This window comes from Clarias gariepinus, chromosome 9 (assembly GCF_024256425.1).
Source record: "Clarias gariepinus isolate MV-2021 ecotype Netherlands chromosome 9, CGAR_prim_01v2, whole genome shotgun sequence".
In the NCBI taxonomy this organism is placed as follows: domain Eukaryota; kingdom Metazoa; phylum Chordata; class Actinopteri; order Siluriformes; family Clariidae; genus Clarias; species Clarias gariepinus.
Window position 1 is genome coordinate 32,422,788 of NC_071108.1, and position 27,286 is coordinate 32,450,073.

Genomic DNA, 27,286 nt, shown 5'->3' on the forward strand with positions numbered 1-27,286 from the left:
GTAGTAAATGCTTGTCACAAAACCCAATACTGAGCTTTGCAGATTGCTAGATTCAATAGGTACTCTTTTTGGGAGGCTTTAAAGCTGGTCTTTAATCGGTCATGTGTGTTCTTCTAGGAAAATGCTTCTCGTGTAAGAGAGGAAGTATGTATCATATTTACAGTTGTTCTCTTACAGAGCACAAACCGTGCTTTATGTAAATATGGGATTATAGAACTTCAGCGTGTTAAAAAGAAAAATGTTTTCTTTTACAAAAGAAATTCCAATTCAGTATTTTTTACCTTAAATCCTAGTAAGCAATGATTATAAAAAATTTAAGAATGTTCATTAAAGAATGATGTCTGAGTTATGTTGATGTTAAGTTCTAATCTGTTTATTGTCCAGTTCAGTGATTGCTTTAGATGTAGCTTCAGTTTTCTAATTAAAAATTATTATGAAAAACATCATTCATCAAATATGTGAGGCTTGGTATCTGTAGAAAAAAAAAGTTCTGAATGAATAAGTGTAATGCATTTTTTTCTTTGTCGTACAGGTAAGCACGTGGTTTATCCTCCAACTACAGGATCTCCTTCCTTCATCAACACTACAACAGGCGCCCCCCTGCAGGTAACATATCCCTCTGCCGAATCTTACTACCAGGTCTGTTTAGTTGCAAACCGAGTGTCTTTAAATGTCCGAAAGTGGAAAACATACATAAGACACCATGGAGAATTACCCCGTTCAGAAAAATCATGCACCCAGAAAATATAAACAGATGGACAGGATGGCTAGCGGGCAGACAATGTCGGAATAGCGGTGTATTTCCTGAGTAATTGCAGAAAGGTTGCAGATGTGATCGGAGGGAAAAGGTCTGATTGAAGGCCTGGCTGTTCGATACCACTGAGTCTCAACCTCTTAGGTCCTGCAGTTTGTCTCTGTCTGTCATTCAGACTGATTACTTACTGACATCAGTCCAGTAACCAAAACAGCTTTTGTTCTGTTTCTTAAACACTTGCACAGCCATTTAACCCTGGATCATGATAAATTACTCGTAGTAAATCGATGGAAAACCTTGATTAATGACCAGAGTGGTTTGTCAGACTTTACATAGGAAAAGAGAGCAGGTATTCTTTTCTTATCTCAGTTTTCCCTTAGTGTTAGGAATCATTTATAACATACGTGATGTATCAAAAAGTCACAGTTTAATAGTATTAACTGATTTCTATTAGTATTTTAACTCTTATATGTAGATTTCACCCCGAATAATGAAAATGATCAGGCTTGATTTTCTGAGAGACGGGTTTCAAAGTCCGGTTCCTTTGCAAAGCTTCTACCTGATGTCACTTCTGGTTTCCTGATTAGGGAGCTGGACACAACTAGACGCACCAGGACGGAAAACTTTGTAGGCAATTGCATTCAGGTGTGCCTGATGTCCAGACATCCCATAATTAGGGCCCAATCACTATGACATCAGCAACTCAACTCAACACGAAGTCAGATATTTTGGGTCATTTACAAAAACACACACAATGGACACACATTACACACTACACATACACTACACACATACTACACACACACTACACACATACTACACACAGACTACAGACACAGACTACACATACACTACACACACACTACACACATACTATACACAATACACACATACTACACATACACTACACACATACTACATGCATTACACATACACTACACACATACTGTACTACACACACACTACACATACACTACACACACACACTACACACACTACACACATACTACACGCACTACACATACTACAGACACACACTACTCATACACTACAAACATACTACACACACTACACACATACTACAGACACACACTACACATCCTACACACACAATACACTACACACACTACACATCCTACACACACACCCACACTACTATACATACTACACAAACACACACACTACAAACACATGCTACACATACACACACTACACATACACCCACAAACTCTACACACACACCACACATCCTACAGTACACACACTTACACTACATATACACCCACATACACGAAATACACACATTCTACACACACTACACATACACTACACCCACACTACATATTACAAATACACAAACCCACACACACAACACATCTTACACACACACCCACACACACATCCTACACACACACACACACATCCTACCCATCCTACACAAACGATGACCGGATGCAGATGGAGATTTAAATGCAGAGAGTATTATGAGTTTAAGAGTAGCAGAGCACACAGAGAACATGGCACACTGCTTGTGCTTGGTAACTTCATTTGGCCGCCAGTAAATTAGAGTAGGCATTCAGGGCGCTGACAGATCCACTCTGCCCTCCTACAGCGCCGAAAAGAAGGGAGTATTACAGCCTGCATTTCACACACTCTCAAACTTGCCTCTGTGTGTTTTCCTCCACATCAGCCATTGAGAGCGAGTATAAACGGAGAAATGATATGTGGACTTGGTACACACAAACACGCTGTACATGAGTCATACGTTCTAAAATGATTAGGAGGTTTAAAGCTAACACAGATATATAACAGCCAAGGACATACACACACACACACACACACATACACACACACACAGACCTTTGCATAAGATGCCAGTATAAAATGAGATGGAGCTCAGACCCATAAACACAAACAAATCCATTTCTTGTGGAGCTATTGTTGTCCTCCAGACTCTGAGGAAATGGAAAGAAATCGGATATTGAGCGCACACGCAAAAGGCATTGCTGCAGATTATTAAGCCGGGAAGTCAGAAACGTGAGAGGGAGGGTTAGAGAGAAAGAAAGAGAGAGAAAGAAGTTTAAAGATGGCTGAAACGTTCCCAGATTCAGGATACCTTCCTTTTGGGTGCAGATAAAACAACATGGCAACGAGAAAGGTAGTCTGCAAGTTATTTCGCACAATTCCTTCTAATTGTTCCAAATTAGGACGCACGTAATCGCATTACCACCTGCGCCGTGCACGTGTGCGTGTGTGTGTAGGACAGCGGACATGCTCACACAGCAGCCAAATAGATCTAATGAAGCTGGAGCAGAGCATAACTTTTACTTAGGAGAGTAGCAGACCTAATTCGGTTACATCCTGCGAGACGATCATTTTCATAAATTAAATCTGTAACCTAAAACATACGGGATCAATAAGTGACGTAAGTCTCAAGTCATTTGTTCCTAGGCTAGGCTCCTGATCACCTGATGTGTGTGTATGTGTGTGTGTGTGTGTGTGTGTGTGTGTGTCTGTCCTATAGGAAACAACAACATCACTCCACATAACTACCTCTAACTCCACAGAGATTCAGGACTCTTCAGTGCAAATGTCGGTGCAAGGCGTTCTCCAGTCCTCTTTCATCTTGCCCAATAAGACTATTCCCGAGAGTACGGCCTACAATCTGACACAGGTATGTGTGAGGAGGAGAGAAAAACAGAAACACCACATACTCAGATGTGCAGCAAGTTTTAGTTAAAAGTTTTTGAACACCCTACAGTGTATAATAATTTCATTAAGCTTCAAGAAAAGGCTTGTTTTATATGTAGTCAATCGTATAAGGACACCTGACCGTCATCACACCCCTATTTGCTAGGTGAACATGCCATTCCAGAATTAGTTCCCCTTCGCTGTTATAATAAGCTCCGCTCTTCTAGGAAGGATTTCCACTAGATTTTGGTGCGTGCCATTAGCATTAACGAGGTCAGGCACTGATTTCGGGCGGGTGGGGGTCGGGAGTGTTCTGCGGTACGATCCAGTTCATAGGGCTCTGTGCAGGAAGCTCGGGTTCTTCCATTTCAGTCTTCACACACACACAACGTGTCTTCATGGAGCTGGCTTTTGTACACAAGGGCATTTTCATGCTGGAACAGGTTCAGGCGTATTAGTTCCAGTGAAAGGAAACTGTGACACAACAGCATACAAAGGCTTTTAATTTTGTGGAAGTTTTAAGGATAAACCAAATATGGGTGTGATTCTGTTTTTTTAGCATTACATTTATATTAGTGCTGTTGACCGATTAAAAATTGTAATAGTTAGATTAGATTAATCAAAATTAATCCAAATTTTAAACTACTCAGATTTATTTGTATTATAAATGTGCAATGTTGGAATAAAGACAAAATGGTTAGAGGAAATATGCAGTTTTATAATATCTCAAACGTTAACATTTAACAAATGCTAAATTTAAATCCCTCGGATGGGACCAGGATTCACCTCGTGGCTAGGTAGAATGAGGTGTTGAAAACCCACAGACAGCAGGGCTCGAACCCGGATCCTCAGATCAGAAAATCAACAACCTAGAGCCTTAGCACTTAGCTTCTAGCGATAATAGGTAGCCATTAGGGTCAAACTTAAGATTAATTTTCATGAATATATATTAATGCGTTAAAAATTCTTCACCAGAACTTCCAGCTCCATATTTTTTCTTCTTTTTTTTATGCCAGGCATAAAGTCTAGCCTTTCTTATGCATGTAAAACCGGCTTGGAGTCAGGAAGGGGTGAGGTGGCTGCTATAGGGTCTATAAGGGGGTTATAAAATCTGTATTGAAACATTACATGTTTACCCTGTTATATCCCTGTTTAAAATAAATAAAAATATTGTTAAGAAAAAAAATTCTTCACCAGTCAGATATAACATTAATACTACCGCCAGGTTTACTTTGCAACATTGATGACAGGCTATATACACCATAAACTGGTCACATGACCATGGGCACAACTTCCCAGATCTTCAGCACTCGTGATCCACAGATGCCCCTTCCTGCAATCCACAGCTCCCAAAAGAACTACTGCCATTGTCCCGATGCCAGACACCACAGCCCACCACTCCCTGATATCTTGTGGAGTCATGCGCATTATTTTCAGTTTGTTTATTTGTCTTTTTGTGGCTGTGTGTTATAGTCATTTCTGAAGAGCGTCGACGAGGTGATATCCTTGCGAGGAGACGTGGAGGTACGCAGAAATGCTTGCGCTATATCATTACGCTTCGTCAGTAGAGGATGAGTGAGCGGGTGAATGAGTGAACGAATTAACTGTTGGCTTTTTTTTGTGTGTGTGTGTATATGTATGAATCAGCCATCAACTCCTGTAGTCAGTGGACTAATAGATACAGTGGACAAAGTCATGGGGCACATGGTGTCCAACCTCAAGGCTGAACCGTCTTCTGTTGTCACTGTTGGTGGAAAGAGCTATGTTGCAGGTCAGTGGCAACACACACACACACACAAACACAAACACACACACACACACACACACACACACACACACATGCAGCTACCTTTGCTCTGGGACTCATTTTAAGGAATTGATTACCCTGGTCGTGTAGTTGACCCTGAGTATATAAATGACACAGGCTTCACATCGCGGGTCAGCAAGTTGACACAGCAAGTCGTGCATTATTGCATAGCTAACAGGAAGTGCGTCATAGAGGTACAATTATTACTCAGAAACTGTGTCTTCCAGTAGGAAGGGGAGGAGGTGACGGATGGCTGGAGAGATAGGTTAGGATTTCCTCAAAGGACTGAGAAACATGCCAGGGGTTTACTGTTTGCCCTGATAAGTGCATCAGCACTCATTATTTACACAAGTGCCTTATTAGGTACTGTCATGTCTCATCTCTCCCTCTTTCTCTCTCTCTCTCTCTCTCTCTCTCTTTAAACGTCACTCTTGATTATGATAAGATTAAGATCCTCAGGGTTGGAGGTCACCAGAGAGTATATTTCTTTTCCCTAGATCTTGTTAGAACAGACCGAAATGATAAATAGACACAAGAGTTTACATGTTTAGATTCTTCAGAAGAGTAGGTTCATAAGCCTTTGGTTACCCTGAATTTTCATCTTTACAATTTATGAAGAGTTTTAGGTCTCACACATAAATCACATAATATTCGAATGTGGAGAGTTTGTCTCAGGATAAACATACAAATTTATTTACAGTTTTTGGATGTTTTTTACCTCCTGTTTTGTATGCTCAGAGAAAAAAAGCACCACAATGACTATCAGAATGTTTTTTTTTTTAAACAATGTTTATTTTCAGTAATTTGCAGTAAAAAATGATCATTTTTATCCCAGTTCAGGAGCTTGGGCACTTGTAAAAGATTTAATGCTTTATTTTACTCAAAAGGTCATCAGAAACTTACTAATACAGTTGAAAAAACAACTAAATACACTTTTAACACTAAGATGCCCCAGCATCAAATAAGCTATAATATTCCCAGACTACAGACACTAACCATTTTTGAAAAGAAAAACCCTTTAATGCCATGAAAAAAAAAGTTTGTGGTCTCTGACCACATCCTTAAGAAATATTCACTGTGTTCAGACTCTATATAGCCAAAAGTATTTACGTCTTTTCTTTTTTTTCTTTTCTTTTTCTTTCCAAAAATAAGAGTATGTAGTTGTACAGGATTTCTTTACAAAATTTTCCCTTCACTGGAACTAAGAGTCCCAAATATGTTCCAGCATGACAACGCCATGGTGCGTTAAGGTTGGAGCGAAAGAATTCGAATGTCCTGCCCTGACCTCAAATCCACTGAACACCTTTAGGCTGAACTGGAACACCACTTTCACATCAGTAACGCTCTTGTGACTGAATGAACACAAATCCCCAAAGCAAAAACTCCAAAAATCTAGTGGAATTGATGGTGTTTTAGCAGCTAAAGTGGGGTGTTCGAAAAGCACACGATGGTCAGCTGGTTGTACGCGAAGCTTTGGACATATGGTGTTGGTATATTATACTGTAGTGTCTGTACTGTAGCTTAAAAACATTCGCTATGATTGATATCTATGGTGTCTATTGCTGCCAATTCATGTTAAACTTTTAAGACTAGAGTTATTCTAGTTTAAAAAAAAAAATTTTCGTCAGGAATTGAAAAATCAACTTAACATTAATCAAGAAAGTTTTTTTTTTCCCGCAGCCGTAACTACACACTCTCTTTTCAGTAACATTCACTGCTCACAGGTGGTTCTTAAAGAAATTTGCTAGGATTTTTTTTTCCTTTGGAGAACACACTCTCATCTTTTTTACTTTGCGTGGATTAAGATTGTGGGACTGTTGTGTTACAGACAGCACTGGCTTCTTCATTTCTAAATATCTATGATTTCAACCTTGACAATTCAAGACAATTTAAAAACTTGTCCCGGTAGTGTATGAGAGGAGTGATCCCGGTGAACGAGTCACACGTGCAAAAAACCTGCAGGCCCCTTAAAATGCTATAGCGGTTAGAAAAGGCTTTGTCAAGCATGGGAGCATGTCTAGCCTCAGCAGCATTGCAAAAAAAAACAACCGAAGCAATAAACACGAGTGGGATGCTCAGCTTTGTCTCATTGTTTAAGCAGTGTGCAACGTTTTATCTCTCTTCTCTTCTCTATTTTATTTGTTTATAGATTACTCTTTGATGAAGTTCCCGCAAAATTATAACATGCAGAACTACAGATTTCCAACACAAGGCAAGAATTACATCTCAGTGCCAGGAGAGGCCTTTACTACAGAATGTAAGTGAACACACATACTCACACACACACACACACACACACACACAGATTCACTGACGCACAAGAAGCAGGCACACAGAAATAAATACACCTGATGGAATGTACACAAGTCTTTTTCTTTCTACACTTTTCCACACATATAGACCAAGGCTAAACGTCTGTCATAGGAAGCCAGAGATTTTGTGTGAGTGTGAAGAGTTGGGCCGAGGTGAAGCCAAGCGCTGGAATGTAGCACCGCAATCAATGCAGCTGATTACACCTGCCAGGCAGACAGCAAAGAAACAGCCCAGAGCAGAGAAAATTGTTCTGATTCAGCCAGAGCAATTGCGTATGTGTGTGTGTGTGTGTGTGTGTGTGTGTGCGGATAGGTAAGCGAATATGGCCAAAGTATCACATCATGACACCTTCCAGATTCATTAAAATGATTGAAAGAAAAAATTCCACTGAAATCATTTGGAAAAATACTTACCTTTTCTGCTTCATTAGTAGTTTTCACGAATATTGGCCCTTAAAATTATATTATCGATAATATTAAAATAATACATGCGGAAGAAGAAGAAGCTGCGAAAAATGAATTCATTTCTAAGACTGAGGTATTTGTTCTACAAGGGGCGTTCAGATCAAACCTGGAATTTGAATTGCGCAGAATAACAGATTACAGTTATGAGAGTAAAAACTTTTATTTTCCTGCTACACTAATGCGCTTATTCCAGTGTTTTAATAGCACTTGTATACTATTAATGTAAAACATTTTCTCAGTTTGACTGCCTGAGTCACATCTGAAACGCTAGCCTTTAATATAACTCTTTTAATAGCCCAAACTTGTAGAAAGGTCTTAGAGCGAGGTCAGGACTGTTCGGGGGACGTGGCAATAACTCCCAAAGCCGAATTCCTGTAATATGCAAGTGGCGTTGGTGAATGATTGTGTTTACAGTTCACACAGACAGATGTGTGACAAGTTCTTCGTCGATTTTTAAGGATCAGACACCCACCCCCCTCTTCAGTGCGCTCCAAACCACCTTAGCCAGGGATCTTGTTTACAGACATACGGCCTTCTCTAAGAGAGTCTCATCACCGTACTGTGCCTTGAAGTCTTCTGTAAAATGTCAATCACTTTTACAAACTCATTCACGAGAAAGAATCATGAAAAGTCTTGGTTTGACTTGAACGTCCCTGATTATTTTGTATCTGGAGACCAAGCATGTGTTAGCGGTGATAGATTGTATCATTAGTAGCTTCGTCATGACTGGCATGTAAACCTCAGGTCTGGCATTACTGCGCTGCTCAAGTGTTGCGGATACACCGAGCAGTCCATTAAAGACCGAACCTGACTTTATAAGGCACTTAAATGTACGGAAAGTTGGGCTCGCGTTCCACTGGCTTGTACCGTGTGGCCAAGTGTCACAGAGACTCCGCATATAAAAGGTGGTGTATTTTTATTCTTTTATTTTTAAAGCTTGGTTCTCTGAAGATTTGCAGACAATATAAACGATACTTTAGTTTTTTTGTTTTGTTTTGTTTAGACCGCATGTGCTGCCACGTTTTTGTAACTCATGCCCAAAAAAGACAGGTGGCGTGCATAGCTGTGTGTGTGTGTGTTTTTTTTTTTTTTTAGCTTGTTTTTTGGCAGACAGATTGGGCTAGCGGAATTCAAATCATCTCCAGAGTAGATTGACACACACAGTGTGCTAGTGTCTTTTGATTCCGTGTCTGAGCGGCGCAGTAAAGGAGCGCGAGATCTTCTCGTACATGTGTGTGTCGCAGGTGTGTGTGAGAGCACAGCTGTTCTATTAGACTCACGGTGAGAGGACAGAGTCAAGAGGCTATGATAATGAGAAGAGCCTCCGTGTGCAATTTAGCAGCCTCTTAATAGATTATCAAAGCACACACGCACACACACACACATAAATCTTACATGCACACAGACGCACACACAAAATGAGAGAATGAATTTCCAACGGAAATACTGTTTGAATTTTTTAAATGTTATCAGAAGCTCAACATTCGAATTTAAATTTAAATTTTTCAGTGAAATACTTGCACGACAGTTAAGTGACCTAATAAGGGAAAAAAATAAATGGCAATAGAAAAGAAACGTGAAATATAAAATCTACAATATGTAGTAGGTTTGTGACAATAAAATTAAGTATAAAATTAAAATTTCTCAATATTTATGTACAGTTACTCTTATGTTGTTGTTGTTTTGTTTTTTTTTGTTGCAAATGCTGTTGTGGAATATATAAAACCTAGATCACTAATTTTATATAATAATATATTTTTTGTTGAAATAAAACAATTTAGAAACGTTAAATCTAACGACCAGATTATATCGCTTCCTTGTGACTTTCTTCTTCGCGAGAGAAACTTTAGGAATAAGCATTGATGTATAAGTCTTGGCTGTCGCCTTGTGAATAGGTCACCTGTGAAAGAAACTACATGGTTGTTCGCACAGACACACACACACACACATAAACACAAACACACTCGTCATTAGCGTTTTCTGTCATCCAGTTCCTGGAACTAAAGCGCTTGACCGTTTATTCATTTAATGACGGACGTGTGTGTGTTAGAGTTAAAGAAAGTTACACTTTAATCTATTGAAGTAAAAAAAAAAAAATGAAATATTACACTTCTTATACTTTTTCTTTTTTTTTTTGTCTTTTTAGCCCAGACTACAATCGTAGGCCTTTTCTACCACAGCATGCACAACTACTACAAACAGATCAGCCCTCTGAGGACCAGGTTTGTCATGTGTTTGTTGTGTCTTCTCTCTCTCTCTTTTTTCTCTCTCTCAGTGCTGTGTTGTGTGTATTTCCTGTGTTTGATACACCGTGTTCCTCCGAGCGTGCTCTTATCATTTAGCATACTCTGTTCTCATCTCGTCCACTTACCCCGTTACTCCCTTTAACCCTCAGCATTTCTGATAATGCTCTCTTCCCATTTTCAGACATGCAGTCATCGGTGAATTATGAGCCGCTCGTATTCCCAGGAGAGAGCTTAAGAATTCATTCACGTCCGACTCCCCAAATCTTATTATGAGATAATAGATTGTGCCGAATTCCAGTTGTGTGCAAGTATTTTTTGTAGCTGATACATACTTTTGTAAAATGTATTCAGCACTTAATAGTTGTCTCTAAGCAAGTGTTTAGTGTGTTTTTATAGAGAGAGGGGGAAAAAACTTAGTCATTAAGATGTTAACTCGATCAACGTAGCATTAAGGCGGTCAGACGTTCTTAAGTACGTATCAGGAGCCCTAATGTAATTCGTTCCAGAAAATATTCCCCACCCCATTACACCAGCCCCTACTGTTCACAGCAAACAGAATGCCTTGGCTCATGACTCATGTTTCTGGTGCCAAGTGTTGATCCTTTCATCAGCATGATGCAAAGAGAAACTGGGTTTTTCACATCATTTTTTTTCTTTTTTTTTTGTAATCAGTGCTTGTGAAAATCTTGTTCTTATTCTGATACAGTCTTCAGGCCGAAACACATCTGAGACGAATTTCGATCATGTCCCACTTGACCCTCCTTATCTGCACGCTGTTAAAATACAAACAAAGTCGGTTTACGAGCCGTGGATCTGTCCGTATCTCCTCGCCTGACCGCTTTTGTTTATCTAGTACGACTTGGCTTACTCGGTGCCAGCCTGGCATCTTATTTGTTGTTCTTTTCCTAACTTTTTGAGTAAGCCTCCTTTACGTTATCCTTTAGCATGGATGTGGCTCTCCCTTTACTCTATGGTGAATTTTTTTCCTGTTTAAACTATACAGTCTGGTAGTTCTCCACCACATATAAACATCGTGTCACTCTGGGTATAGCGTGTCACTCTAGATGGAACCATCAGGGCTCTCGCTGCCAGTTGTGTGTTCCTGCAAGCACTGACGTTTTAGGATGAGCGTCTCCCTCTGTTTACACCAGGAATCAAATCTAAAACCAGATATATGTGAGCATTAACTGTATAATTGCTGGTTAAATGACAGCATGGTCATGGGAACTAGTGTCTCTCTCTTTCTCTCTCGCTTTAAGTGTAAGGGTTGCGTTCTTGCAGGTTTTTTAAATATTGGCTTTTAAGCTTCTTGGAGCGGAGTCTCGGTTCAATTAATTGCCAGCTTTATCTTTTCAGTCAGCTCATCTGCCATCTTTTTTAACTTCATTTTCTCGTTCTGATTAAATTCTCAAATCGAATCCTCTTTCTTGTTTTGGTAACGTCTACGATTGCAGGCATAAACTGGCGTGTTCTTTATTACAGGCAATCCGAAACTCACAATCAAAATCCTTAACACGGGTCAAAGCACGGGCAGGCGATGTACAACAGGGATAGCTCGGTGATTAAGGCGTCCCATGTTCAAATCCCACCACCACAAAGTTGTCCCTGTTGGGCCTTTGAGCAACGCCCTCAACCCTTAACTGCTCAGATGTATAATAAGATAAAAAGCCTTTTATTAATAAAGTCACCAGTCACTCTGGATAAGGGCATCTGCCAAATGCTAAAATAAAGTAAATAGCATGTATCTAAAGAAAAAAAAAAAACAAGGGCAAAGGTCTTGACCAGAAGGTAGGGGCAGAAATCAAGGCTTGGAAATGCATGATAATGCTGAGAATGTTGCACATGGATTGGACTTTTGTAAATGGTTTAATTAACAGAGAGCGTTTGAACAGAATGATTTAATCAACCAATGACAGGACAAAGGGGTCGAAGACAGGACATGCCACTGATGGCATTGTTAGTCAACACTTAGTCATGAAAGCTATTATTCAATTATTAGAAGACATTTCCTCACACCAGATGTATAGGATTATTGACATCCACTGATTCCAGACTTCTTATGATCCTTATGAAAAATTTGTACACTCTGTTATTCCACCCCCAGCACAAAAATTCTGAAGTACTGGAATATTATCGTCATTCGCATCCCAGCCTTAACTGAGAGAATAACATTACCTTCATGTCTTAAAACATTAACTATCTGCACTCATCACCGTCAATCCGTCATGTCTCTGAACTGACTTTTGCTCCCGATTTCCCGCAGGATCAACGAGGCGGTGGAATTTAAGGACCATAAGATCCAGGTAGCCAGCCACCTGATCTCCTTAAAGGTGGAGCCCTCTCCTGCCCTCTCGGTCAACCTGTCGTCGGAGCCGCTGATCAGGATCATGCTAACACACCAGCTGGTAGGAAAAACAATACAACCTTGATAATATCCTATAACATCTCAGGCACTCGCTGTAATACACTCGATTGAGACAGGTTTCTGGGAATCTCGTTCCACAGAGAGAGGTCTCAGGTAGGGACGATATTTCAAATTGTCCAATATACTAAAATTCCTCGTTAGTTATTGTGGCTTATTGTGTTGTTCATGGCTGGAGTAACTGGTTTATTGTGATTCATGGAAGGCTTTCCTCGCTTTTTATTTCTTTACATTCGCCGCATGGTTTAACGACAGCCCTTTGACAGCTGAAAACAAACATTATGTTGTTCATTCATAAACAACATTAAGATAATTTTGCACGTTTCACTGGGACAGCTCATAAAAAATACCATAAGCAGGGATCATTTCCAACTTAAAAAAAAAAAAACAGCCTTTCTCCTTAGTACATTTCCACAGATTTTACAAAGCAGGTTTTAAGATTTATTTTTTTTCCTCCCCTTGCCTGAGTAGTTTTGTGTGTCGGTAAGTGAAAGAGGCATGCTGCCTAAATACAAGGGGTTCACACGGGTACGCCACGCCTAAAACTAACCATGGAGATCTATTTCAGTTTCCATCGTTTCCCAGCGCCTGCCCGTCTTTAAGAACCCTAAAACACAACACGGGCCTTGCCAAAAAAATAAGCGGAGCTGGCCGGCATCAGGGTTTTCTGAAACGGAACAATTATTCGATTTAACAAGGGACATATTTCTCAGTGCGGACTGTGGTACGGATTGACGTGAGGACGTGTCGATTTGCCAGCTTTCCATGGGAAACGCATCTAACAATGTAAAAATCGACATGGAATCGAAGTGATTAATAAAATGCAAAATAACTGGAGATAAAAAAAAGGAGGGAGAGAGGGAAGGAGGTGGGTGTCGACCATAGGCATTTAATTTTCCACTTACTGTTAGTAACATGCCTGGTCCCATTAAATCAATTCATCATTTCAGCAACATCTGACAAATTTTAGTGCTGTGATGCATTAGATCAAATTGTGGACTCAACACACATCAATCCATCATGTCTTCAATGCGTGTCTTCATCCAAAACCCACAAATAGAGACACAAATCCTAATCCAAAGCCAGGGGAACAGGATCTCGTGCAAAAATAACACCCAGAGCATTCACACCCCGTGTTTCTAAGCATTTATTCCAAATGTAGTCCGTCTAGTCCAAATTCCTCCCTCACGCTCTTGCTTTATTATGATTTTAGCATGTATCGCTCTTAAATCAGATGTGTCTGGGCGTTCACGCAGCCATGAAGGCCTTCTTTCTTCTGCAATTTCTTCCCGTGCATGGCTCAGAAATTACCTGGCGCCCTGCCGATAATATGATTACTCCAATTTTTTGGAGCTTACAGATTGTGTGTGTGTGTGTGTGTGTGTGTGTGTGTAAAGTGTAGTTTGTGGTATTTGACAAAGGAAGAACCATTGCAAAATATATCCAATAAAAACCAACACCACAAACAGTTTCACTTGGGGTTGAAATCAGGCTTTTATACCATTTATATAAACTTTGAAAGAAAGAGTCATGAGTCTCAGATTTACTTTGATGATGTTGAATGGGAGTGAAGAAAAAAAAAATCCTCTGATTGCTCTTAATGGTCTGCCGTGTTCCTGTGTTGCAGCAACAATACAATCAGAGAGCTGGGATTGAATTTCTTCATGCTGCAGAATGCCGAGAGAAACAGAGAGAGACAGAGAGAGAGAGGGAGAGGAAGCGTAAGTCAAACAGAAAGAGGCTGATAATGTGAGAGAGAAAGAGGGAGAGAGTCGTAACGTATGCTCTTTAAATGTCTGCCAAAGCCACCTAAAAACAGCGCTGCCCTCTACTTCACTGTGAATGTGGTTAAAGCTTGACCTTTCAGTCTCGCGACCGAAAGAAAAAGGGCAATAGTATAAACCTGTCCGGTTCCAACGTGTAAATACAAGCACTTCCACAACCACCATCTGGATTTCCTGAACGTCTGTTGACATTTTTTTTCTTGGGGTAATTTAATAATCAGTAATCACATCAAGCACTAATAATAATAATCAATAATCATAAAGGTATTCGAAAACATGTTTCAGGGCCTAAACATTAGTCACAAAAGCATGGTCTGTTTTATAAGTATCTTCAAAAGACTTTCTTTCCGTTTTCATGCAATTAGAGACATTAAACTAGAAAGGAATCAAAAGGCGTTACAGTGTTTCCCACGGGTCTGAAATATACTCGCGGTGGTATTCGGGACGGCTTTTCCCACCCTCACGAATGTGTTCTACTACATACAACGAATACATAACACAATATTTAGATTTATTTGGTATTTCTATTAATTTTACATTTCAGAGATCCAACCTACTACCCCTCCATCTATCTACACGTACGTGAAGACCAAGTAGAAAATATTAAGAACTAAACAAGCTTGGTGTACAAAGCTGTTACTGTTTGTCGAGCACGCAGCCCTTAAAAAACTCAATATTTTTATAATTTTTTTGCATTACTATGTTTTAGTAGAGTCAGGATTGTGTAATATAGACTAATATTTACTCTTTTTTTTAAGCGCAACCTGGGCAATGTGATGTAATTTTAACCAACTATACAAACATGACTGAGCAAAATAAAAAAGGAAAGGGTCCCATAGGCAAAAAAAAAGCACAGATTCATACGATTAGTTTTTTTACTAGATGTGCGTTCGCATGGAATTTAATCACACACTCATAAGGGCGTATTTAAAAATGTAAAACGTCATCTGTTGAACTTAAATTTATATGTGTTACCGTGAAGTGCGCGGAATTGAAGGTGTGAGATTGTGTTCATTAAGTGGACTTGAATTACACACTCATAAGCGCATATAAAAAATGTACATCGCCACCTGTTGAATTTTAAGATAATCTAATGATTTTTTAAGGTTGATTTTTTTTCTCGGATATAAGGGCGTTTTCCATTTAAATTTCTATATAAAGTAGCGTATCTTTTCTTCTAGTTGGCAGACTGCAATGAAGCAAAAGCCTATATGTTACCTCAAGCTCGGCTAAATACACCTGTGAAAACCGTGGTAAAATTCGTTCAGTAGTTTTTATGTGATGCAAGAAGGAGAGGAGAAAGGCGTATTCGAAAGCAGAGAGAGAAGAGGAAAGGCAAGAGTTTAGGAGTGATAGTAGGGACTTTGAATGTTGGGACCATGACAGGGAAGGGAAGAGAGTTAGTTGATATGATGCAGAGAAGGAAGGTGGATATACTGTGTGTTCAGGAGACCAGGTGGAAAGGTAGCAAGGCTAGAAGCTTAGGATCAGGGTTCAAATTGTTTTACCATGGTGTGGATAGGAAAAGAAATGGAGTAGGAGTTATTCTGAAAGAGGAGTTTGTAAGGAATGTTCTAGAGGTGAAGAGAGTATCAGATAGGGTGATGAGTCTGAAGCTGGAAATTGAAGGGATAATGTTCAATGTTGTTAGTGGTTATGCCCCACAGGTAGGATGTGAGTTAAAAGAGAAGGAGAAATTCTGGAGTGAGTTAGATGAAGTGATGCAGAGCATCTCCAGAGGTGAAAGAGTGGTGATTGGTGCAGACTTCAATGGACATGTTGGGGAAGGGAACAGAGGTGATGAAAATGTGATGGGCAGGTTTGGTCTTCAGGACAGGAATGTAGAAGGACAGATAGTGGTGGACTTTGCAAAGAGGATGGAAATGGCAGTAGTAAATACTTTCTTCCAGAAGAGGCAGGAACATAGGGTGACCTATAAGAGTGGAGGCAGAAGCACTCAGGTCGACTACATCTTGTGTCGACGTTGTAACCTGAAAGAGATTAGTGACTGCAAAGTGTTAGTAGGGGAGAGTGTAGCCAGACAACACAGAATGGTGGTGTGTAAAATAACCCTGATGGTGAGGAAGGCGAAGAGGACAAAGGCAGAGCAGAGGACAAAGTGGTGGAAGCTGAGAAAGGAAGAATGTTGTGAAGTCTTTAGGGAGGAGTTGAGACAGGCTATGGGTGGTCAGTAGGGGCTTTCAGTTGACTGGACAACTACAGCCAATGTGATCAGGGAGACAGGTAGGAGGGTACTTAGCGTACCATCAGGTAAGGGGAAAGTGGACAAGGAGACTTGGTGGTGGAATGAGGAAGTCCAGGAGTGTATACAGGGAAAAAGGCTAGCTAAGAAGAAGTGGGACACTGAGAGGACTGAAGAGAGTAGACAGGAGTACAGGGAAATGCAGAGTAAGGTGAAGATAGAGGTGGCAAAGGCCAAACAAAGAGCATATGAGGACTTGTATGCTAGGCTAGACAGTAAGGAGGGAGAGGTGGATCTGTACAGGTTGGCAAGGCAGAGAGATAAAGATGGGAAGGATGTGCAGCAGGTTAGAGTGATTAAAGATAGAGATGGAAATGTAGTGACAGATGCCAGGATGGTGATGGGAAGATGGAAGGAGTACTTTAAGGAGTTGATGAATGAGGAAAAGGAAAGAGAACAAAGAGTAGAAGAGGTGACTGTTGTGGAACAGGAAGTAGCAAATATTAGTGGAAGTGAGGTGAGAAGGGCGTTGAAGAGGATGAAGAGTGGAAAGGCTGTTGGCTCTGATGACATACCTGTGGAGGTATGTAAGTGCTTAGGAGAGGTGGCAGTAAAGTTTCTGACAAGTTTGTTTAACAAGATCTTGGAGGGTGAGAGGATTCTAGAGGAATGGAGGAGAAGTGTATTGGTGCCAATTTTTAAGAACAAGGGTTCTGTGCAAAGCTGGGGCAATTATAAAGGTATAAAGCTAATGAGCCAGACAATGAAGCTGTGGGAACAAGTAGTGGAAGCTAGTTTAGGGCAGAGGTGAGCATTTGTGAGCAGCAATACGTTTTTTTGCCTAGAAAGAGTACATCAGATGCAGTATTTGCTTTGAGGATGCTGGCGGAGAAGTACAGAGAAGGTAACAGGGAGTTGCATTGTGTCTTTGTAGATTTAGAAAAGCGTATGACAGGGTGCCAAGAGAGGAGCTGTGGTATTGTATGAGGAAGTCTGGAGTGGCAGAGAAGTATGTTAGAGTGGTGCGGGACATGTATGAGAACTGTAAGACAGTGGTAAGATGTGCTGTAGGTGTGACAGAAGAGTTCAAGGTGGAGGTGGGTCTGCATCAAGGATCGGCTCTAAGCCCCTTTTTGTTTGCTCTGGTGATGGACAGGATGACAGATGAGGTAAGACAGGAGTCCCCATGGACTATGATGTTTGCAGATGACATTGTGCTCTGTAGCGAGAGCGGGGAACAGGTGGATCGGTAAGGCTACAGGGAGCAGAGGTAAAGAAGGTGCAGGATTTTAAGTACTTAGGGTCAACGGTCCAGAGCAACGGAGAGTGTTCAAAGGAGGTGAAGAGGCGGGTACAGGCAGGTTGGAATGGGTGGAGAAAAGTGTCAGGTGTGTTGTGCGATAAAAGAGTATCAGCGATAATGAAAGAAAAGGTGTACGGGACAGTGGTGAGACCAGCAATGCTATACGGCTTAGAGACAGTGGCGCTGAAGAAAAGACAGAAGGCAGAGTTGGAGGTAGCAGAGCTGAAGATGTTGAGGTTCTCTTTGGGAGTGACAAGGATGGATAGGATTAAGAATGAATTTATCAGAGGGACAACCCATGTTAGATGTTTTGGAGATAAAGTCAGAGAGGCCAGATTGAGGTGGTTTGGACATGTTCAGAGGAGAGATGGTGAATATATCGGTAGAAGGATGCTGAGGTTGGAACTGCCAGGCAGGAGGTCTAGAGGAAGACCAAAGAGGAGATTTATGGATGCAGTGAGAGAGGACATGAAGTTAGTTGGTGTGAGAGAAGAGGATGCAGAGGATAGTGGTAGATGGAGGCAAATGATTCGCTGTGGCGACCCCTGAAAGGGAACAGCCGAAAGACAAAGAAGAAGTTTTTATGTGATGCGTGCACAAACAAACAGACTGGGGGGAAAAAATTAGTTCTATTCTATCGATTACTCATCTTACATCACCCCAAATCACTTTTATCGCAAATATCTTCAATGTACAGACTTGAACACTTGCACTTTACACTTTTATTATATGTACTGTATAGACAAGACAATAATAGTATACACATTTTGTGGGTTCCTCCTTTTTTTTGTGATGTAATTCTCTTAATTTTTCCCATAGACGTAAAAATGTGCACGTTTTAAAAATAGTGACGACACGTGGTTCTGCGTCACGTATCAGAAAACTCAAACGCATAGTTTGGCGTCCGAAGCCTTCTCCTTCGAAACAAAACACCAGCAGGACTTCTGTTTATAAGCAGTATTTTTATTTTTTTTTTTATCTTTGTGTGTTGCTGTTTTGTTCTTCTGGACAGATTCTTTTCATTTTTTTTTTTTGTTTAAAGGGCAAATATACTTGGACAGACATCAATATACTTTAGCGGCCCACCCAAGTCTCCTCTACATGTGGGGAAACACTGCATTAAACAGATAAGCACTGGCAAAGAGAGAGTAGTTTATGATTGGCATCGCAGTTTAAAAGGACACTGAAGACTGGGAAAGCTGTATATCTGGCAGGAGCACATGTCTTACTGCACGTACTACAACTACTACTGCAACCAAATTCTCATCTACTGTATATATATATATATATATATTTATTTATATAGGTATATATAAATACCTTGTAAGAAATCACAGCGTTGTTCCTGAACCGTGCTAAGCACTAATTTTCTGGCCGTCACCTCGAATGGAGGTGATTTAAATGATAATCTCGCCGGACCAGACGTAATGGAAGCCAGTTGTACAATGTTCGTGTACAGGTAGCCATTTTGGGGTGGAAAAAAAAAACACTCCTGTGTGTTTAAACTGCAGGAATGTTTAGAACGTGATTATATGTGCTCCGAGCAGAAATGTTGCTTTTAACAGTATTTTATATTAGTGTGTGTGTGTGTGTGTCCATGCTTTTCTATCTTGTTGGATACCAAATACCCCTGCAAGGATAGGAATGTCTGACCTTTCAGCACTGCTTTGAGCGCTACTGAGGTGTAATATAGCATTAATTAGGCGCATTAAGGGCGGGTCCTCATACCGATGTTAAAACAAGCATCTGTGTGTGTTATCTGTGCTTTTTGGTTCAGGCAGCTCGTTTTCATGCTGGATCGATGTACCATAGCTACCGTGTGTGTGTGTGTGTGTGTGTGTGTGTGTGTGTGTGTGTGTGTGTGTGTGTGTGATGATTGCTCCTGGCTTCAAACGTGATTTATTACCTTTGGACCACAAAAAAGAGAGAAAAGAGAATGAGAGAGAGAGAGGAACGAAGCCAATGACAGGGCCTCACCTCCTCTCCTCCTCACCTCTCCGACACTCTCCCCTACTCCCCTCCGTCTCCCGCTTTCCCGCGGTGTTCCTGTATTGGAAACACATCGCATCGATGGCACGAGATCAAGGAACGGAAAGAGTGATTTCATCAGGAACGCCGCTGTTGGTTAGCGTCAAATCTAGTAGACCAAAAAAAGCTTCCTGACAAGCGTGCATTGTCTTTATGGCCTAATAAAGCAGGAGTCGATCAGACAGAACATATAACAACCCGTGTAAACGCATGCGTGTGTTTGCTCGCGTCCTGCCCTTAGATATATAAATATTAAAGCCCGCGAATAGAGCGTCGTCCCACGACAATGCCCGGTTTACTCAGCGTCGCAGCGACATTTCATTTCATGTCTAAATACTTCTGCGTGTTTTCATTGTTTTAAAAGTTATGAGTGCACACATGGCGTACACACGCATGCGTGTGTGTTTCTGGACTATTTCTCCGGCACAAAAGTTTTGTTCCTGGGAGTGTTTCCAAAATATCAAAATCACAGATTAATTATACACTTTAACAAAATGGAAAAAAGTCATAAAAGCGATTCTGATAATCTGTTCCTTATGGAAAGCATATGTTATCTTTTTTCTCTTTTTTTTCTTTCTTTTAACCACAATAATAAGCGCTTTTGCCGAGCCAGTGGCTTTTTATAACTTCCAGGACACACCCGATGCCTGTGGGAATGAATCTCTATCTCCACTTTTCTTCCTCTCTCTCTTCTCTCTCTTTCTCTCTCGCTTACACTCTTGGCATGTTTGAAATCTCATTCTTTCTTTCGTCACCGTATCTCGCTCTTGGTTGAGGTTTTGCTGATCAATAACAGATGGAGGTCTGGCGTAAACTCGCCGGTCTTGCTCATCGCCAGGAGCTGCAGGATGTGTGGGCTTTTCTCTTTTTTTTTTTGTTTAAACTTCATAATACACTATTTCTTATAACTTTTCTCCCCTCGATCTTCATCTTAGAATTTTTTTAAATTATGTTTTATTAACCACTCTTCTCCAAGTGCATTGTCATCTCCCCTGCGATTGACTTTTAAATTGTTCCTTAAGTACTACCCCCACCCCCCTCCCGTCTCCTCCTCTCCGTTCCGCTCTTCTCCCAGTCCTGATTAAAACCTTCCTCCTGTCATTTCTCGAGCAGCAGATACACCGTCCCTCCCAGCACAGACCGGATTTATTTCCCACCCTTGGAAAGCTTGCTTTGCTTTTACTTTACTCAGTTCCCTTCATATTTTCCTTCACGAACTGCCAGTTTGCAGGAAGAGTATAGGATTGGAATTTTTATTTATTAATTTTTTTTTTCATGAAGTGCTTGGTGTGTTGTAAAATCTGACTGTATAAAAATAGTCAGTGCCGAATCCTTTCATGTATGTTCTCGATACTTGAAGTAACCAGTATTATGTGACAGACAGGTGGATTAGCGAATAGTGAAGAGTTGTTAAGAGCATGTTCTCTCCCTGTGCTTGGTGAGTTTCCTCTGGGTACTCCGGTTTCCTCCCACAGACATGGAGATTTCTGTTACGGATGTTGTGGTGTTGTAAGACTCTTATGTTGTGTTTTGGCCTGTTGGACTTCATTTCCCAGGATGCACCTCGGCCAGGTGATGAGAGCACTCACCTGGTTCAGTAGTTTTGTTATAAATTGCCTGTTTTGTTTTCTTTCATTCAACATCTTTGCGGTTATGCCTCGCCCGCAGCCCCACAACTTGCGTGACAATTAGGCTAATCGCCGTTCCCCAACTTGCCCTTAGTGGATGACAATCGAGCATTGATTTTGCAAACCAACCTTTTAAGTAATTGCCACAAAAACAATGGATATAGATTAAAGAGTTTTATTGTCATATAAATTAGTACAATTAAATTAAATAACTTTGTTTACTCCTCTCAAGAATGATAACGTAGAAAGTGGACGGACTCAAAATTAATTAAATCAGCATTTTGTTTAATGACTTCCTGGAGTTCCCAGACCGTCGTCAGGAGAAAGTCGCGTTGCGTTTGAATCCGCGCCGTGTCACTGCAGCATCCGTTGGGTCACGGCTCATCGAGCACGTTCGCCTGCTTCGTTCGGTGGTTAAATACGGCTTCGTGGCATATTTGGATTTGTCTGTCCGTCTGTCTCTCTCTCTCTCTCTCTCTCTTTCTCTCTCTTTCTCTCTTTCTCTAACTCAAACACATCATTTATCAAATTTCAGTTTGTAAGTGATTTTTCCTCTGGCTGATGTTGCTTGTAATTGCTCTTCTGGAACTTTTGGAAAATGCTAGCAAAGGAACAGCTCCAAGTTTTGTTTAGTTTTTTGTTCTTTTTCTTTTTTCATTCAAGATTTTGTGCAAACGGGATACAAATCCTACTCTGTCTTTTTTTTTTTATCTATCGTGTAGGAGTTACCGTGTCCGTTTGATCTCAGCCTCGTACCTTTCCTCAACAGATATAGCGAATAGTTTTGTGTGAGCGCAGGAACCGGGCACTAACCTGAACCGAGCCATGCTGTTGGGCATGAATTTGGGACAGAGCTTCAGTCTTTGCCCAGCCACTAAACCATGTGACCAGCTAGCAGGTTGATTAGCCTTTGTGTGTGTGTGTGTGTTTGTGTGTCTTAAGAACAGACTCTTAAAATAACCAGTGCACAGGCTCGATTATAGAGTACCGCTGGCTCCGGAGAGTACAAGTTGAGATTGAAAGGCAGTGGTTCCTTTACTTGTGTATCCTGTGTGTTGCGGCGGTGTGTGTCGCAAGCCAAACACACTTTATTTAGAGCACGGCGTTCCTTAAAATACACCTCACCACGGAGCAGAGCAGGGCCTGACGCGGCGTAACGATGGAGCCCGTGCGTTTCGTGCAGAGGGTGTGTACGCAGGGAGATATCTATCAGACGATTTGCGTTCGAGTGGGAGGGAGCGACTAAATCTAATGCCATTATCCTATTTAGGCTGTCCCATAAGTATGCCTTATTGGGACACTTATCGAGACTTAAATCTCCTCAGTGATAAAAAAAAAAAAAAAAAAAAAGTGTACGGGGCTGAATCACAGGATGTGCGCCGGAGCCGTGAGTCATCGCATCAGCTTAACCGTTTGACCCTGTGCGAGTAAATCAGCCCCGTGTTCCTCACAGCCGGGGAGGCCGAGACTGGGTGGAGACTTACATGATGTGTCTCGCTGAGGAATAAGTGAGCTGTGGGACTGCGTGATGTAATCAAGCGCAAAAAGAGTTTCTCACATTCCCGGTAATCAGTGTTTTCCCGATTCATTGGAAACGATCCTGTATTTTATAACAATTTCAGGTAGAGATAATGAATCCACACTACCTTGTTCAGGAATTTAACAACACTGTTGTATAAGAGGGGCAGGAGGTCGGTGTTGGACTACGGTTCACATTGTCCCAGGTTCAAACCCCCATCACCACCACCACCAAGTCGCAAAGTTTTTCTTAGGGTCCGTCTAAATAAGGCCAGGCATGTTGGAATATATCCTGGGTTTGATGTTTCTCTCATTCTCCAGCCACCCTGGTACACATGTTTTGGTCTTGATAAGTCTAGCTAAGTACTGGGCTTTGGTTTTTAGGACCCTCAGTGTTGCCCTGGGGGTTAAGTTTGAGACCCAGCCCTTCAGGAGCATTTTCAGCAACACCAGACGATACGACCAATGTCAGTTTGACTACAAGTCAGAGTGACATCATCGCTTTTACTTCTCTCCGTGCTTGTAGGAGATTTTTGTTGAACTGGAAATCCATCAGCAGCAGGCTGGAAGACGTGATGTTTTTAAACCTAGACACGGTCGTATTTACACTGAAGGGCTCAATAAATAGGTTTTACTTTAAATGTTATTTCTTACAACCTTTTCTTTTCTCTGTGATGTTCGCTGTTCACCTGATTTATATTTCTGTTGTCTCTTTGGCTTTTTGTCGAGCATGGGCTTATGTCTAAAATGTTGTGACACAACTGTAATTTTTGGGAAAATGAATCCAATCACACAAACGGCTAAAAAGACAGCCAGCACTAGGAAATGTACTATATACTGATCAGCAGGAGTCTTGTTTTGTTTTTGTTTAGTTTTCTCCTGTATTGATGAAACCGTTTTGGTGTGAAGGAGACAGGCCAGGCGTCTCACTGATTGAATAATTATTATCAGTTTGGCAGAGATTTCTTTTTGCCAAGTTGTAAATCGTGTATCTGTAGTTTGGGAATTACATTAGTTGTGGAAAGAACATCCTGAGTCCCAACAACAAGAGAAAAAAAGAAAAAGCATAAGATAAACCAGATAAATCAGCGAAGCCATGGACGTAGTGAGAATCCAACTCAAGCGATTGCAACATCACAAAAAAAAAGGTAAATTCGCATTTAATTATGAGTGTGTGTCAGTGTGAGGCTCAGCGTTACCCCAGTTATGCAACCCAGTACCACGTGTCAGGCTGGTGAGGATTACGTCATGGCATCTGCCCGAGCACCTCTACCAAAGAACCGAGATTGCATAAAGGCATAACGATTAACCGCTCACGTCTAAGTCGAATAGATCAGGTAACGTGGCCCCAGCAGACGGAAATGCTTGTTCCATTTTCTGCACAAGACTCACGGTAATTACTTACCTATGCAGTCTTTCTCTCTCTCTCTTTCTCTGGCTCTCTCTCTCTCTTTCTCTTACACCGTGACCAGCTTTCGAAAGTGATCTACTCCAGAGCTCTGTGCTCTTTTGCAAGGCCTCTGTTGTTAATAAAGTGTTGGAGCGCACTTTCACTCTTCGCCAGCACATACTGAGAGCTGTGAGGTAGAGGAAAGCGACAAACAATTACACACACACACACACACACACACACACACGTAGTGCATTCGGGCCACTGAGCAGTAAGACTGACACCTGCCTGCGTGAAATGGATCGGAAAAATGAGAGAGAGAGAGAGAGAGAGAGAGGGTCGTGGTGTCATTCTTTCCGCTTGGTGAGTTAGAGGTGCGGGTGTCTGGTCACTGTCAGTACGGGTCAGAGTTTCCCCGCTGTCAAGTTTTCACAAGTGGAAAATCACTTCCTGCTACTGCGGCTGCTAACATGGCAGTGAAAAAGCCCGAAGAAATAAAAAGAGAGAGGAGAGAGTATGTAGGGAGTAGATCCAAAACAGGGAGAAAAGGTGGATAAATAGAGTATGTAAAGAGAAGACAATAAAAGAAGGCTGGAAAGATGGTAGGAAAGTGTACTACTTTGTGTAATAATGAATAATCTTCCAGGATTAGCATGTCTTACTGATGGATGGCTTGAGGAATGGATGGATGGATGGATAGATGGAAAGAGCGAGAGAATGATAGATCGATGGAGGGATGAGCAGACAGATAGATGGGTGACAATGTTAGAATAACACTTGTTACTGATTTATGGATGTGGATGGATAAATGGGTGGTTACGTCCCTGTGCAACTTTGTGTAGTCCAAGCTTATGAGTGTGCAGTTAAATTTTACACAAACGAATTTGCGAGCACATCTAGTTTTAGGGATGGATGAATGGATGGACAGAATGATGGAAGATGGATCGATGGCTGGATGGGTGACTTCATGGCTGTATGGTGGATGTGTAAGCAAATATGTATACTACAGTACATTTTATAATTACTATGTATTACTGATTACTGGATGGATTTACGGATTAGTCGGACAGATACACACTGAAGGATGAATGGAATAATTGCTTTTTGCTTCTCACTTATGAGATGATTTCTCGATAGACAGATAAGAGACGTGTATGGTAATTATTTGCTAGTAATGTTTGAGCAAAAATGTGTGTGTTTTCCTCTAATTATGTAGGTGAGGCGTGTGTATGTATGATACGTGTGTTTGCTGCATGAGCGACTAACTGCCCCACCACCCCTTCTGGGATGTTGGGATGTGGCGTACGGGCCTGCCCTCTTCCATCTGGATCTGCTTAGACGGAGTCTTATGGAGCAGAGCAGTGTGCAATAAAATGAAACACACACACTCTCTCTCTCTCTCTCTCACACACAAACACTCTCAAACAGACATGCATATTGCTGGTCAGAGCTGTTAGCTTGTAGAACGTGCAGGAGATCTGAGAGATGACGCGAAGACAGAAAGCAATGACGTTCTCACAATGAATCCCTTCTCACACTTTTTTTTACCCTCACGTACGCACAGGTATCTGAAAAACGCAGGTCACGTTGCAACGTTCATGCAAACGTCTCGTCGCTTACCTTTTGTTTTGCGAACTCGAAAACCTATTAATACAGTTTTTTGTTTTTTTTTACGAGTTTTTGATTCACAGTCAAAACATGGCAAGCGCTAATGGCCACACACACACACACATGCACACACATACACACATGCACACACGCATTCCTCAGGCCATTAGCTCAGAGGCTCCAGGGACCTTCTGGATCACATCGCAAATATGATCTGGAAAAAATGATCAGTCCTTACTGAAAACATAAAGAGAAAGTGAGAGAGAGAAAGAGAGTTTCATAACATATCAATAACACCCCTTACTTCATGTCTGCTGTTTATTTCTCTGATTTCTCTAAATATCTGTCCAACACACACATACTTGTTCATACACAGTATTCCCACTCGGGCTATAATTAGGCTCTTAGCCTCCTTTAGATGTTTATAGTCGGCTCTACACCCATCAGGCAATATAACTTAATCACAGAACAACAAAAGCGTGTAGGGTTTTTACAATTTTTTTCTGCTGGCCCCTGTATAGTTAAACAGTCTCCACCTTCAGAGGGCACAGATCCGTGGCTAATTGCCTCATTAAGCAAGGCTAAGCGTCCATGGAAGATTTGGAAAGTACTGGATGGAGTAACCCAGTTGTGTCATTACTTATTTCCAATATTTAGAACTGGCATGCTGCTTGTTTAGAGCTGAGAGACTCCCTGACTTAATAATGACGTTTGTGTGTGTGTGTGTGTGTGTGTGTGTGTGTATATATATTTATATATAAATATATATATATATATATATATATATATATATATATATATATATATATATTGCTGATTTCACATTTATCAGAAGAAGGAAACACTGAAACACACACACTAAAAAAAACATCAGAACGTCGTAATAGCCACTTATTGAATATTTGTCAACAGTTATTCAGCATGTATATCCATTATATCTAATTTTCATAATAACTTCCTTAATAATTTCCTTCCTTGTCCTTCCTTACTACGGCTCAAATCAGAGCCAAGTTTCCCGGATCTGAATTAATAGATTGTACAGAGTCGTACAGTAGGATCGGCTCGTGTTCACAAACGTTTTTCGTTTTCTTTGGCATCCATTTTAGTGCCACGTCACCGTTCAGATG

General features: G+C 41.0%; 1 protein-coding gene across 4 annotated transcripts in view; it reads left to right on the forward strand.

Moving 5' to 3' along the window:
* The window catches only part of adgrd1 (adhesion G protein-coupled receptor D1), a 68,014-nt gene that overhangs the window by 20,388 nt on the left and 20,340 nt on the right, over positions 1 to 27,286 (forward strand). For all 4 annotated transcript variants that reach the window (XM_053503104.1, XM_053503102.1, XM_053503103.1 and 1 more), the window contains 7 exons: positions 533 to 606; positions 3,279 to 3,428; positions 4,919 to 4,969; positions 5,093 to 5,216; positions 7,402 to 7,509; positions 10,176 to 10,251; positions 12,539 to 12,680. In XM_053503104.1, the coding sequence (XP_053359079.1) occupies positions 533 to 606; positions 3,279 to 3,428; positions 4,919 to 4,969; positions 5,093 to 5,216; positions 7,402 to 7,509; positions 10,176 to 10,251; positions 12,539 to 12,680 (725 nt within the window). The remainder of the gene's footprint in view (positions 1 to 532; positions 607 to 3,278; positions 3,429 to 4,918; positions 4,970 to 5,092; positions 5,217 to 7,401; positions 7,510 to 10,175; positions 10,252 to 12,538; positions 12,681 to 27,286) is intronic.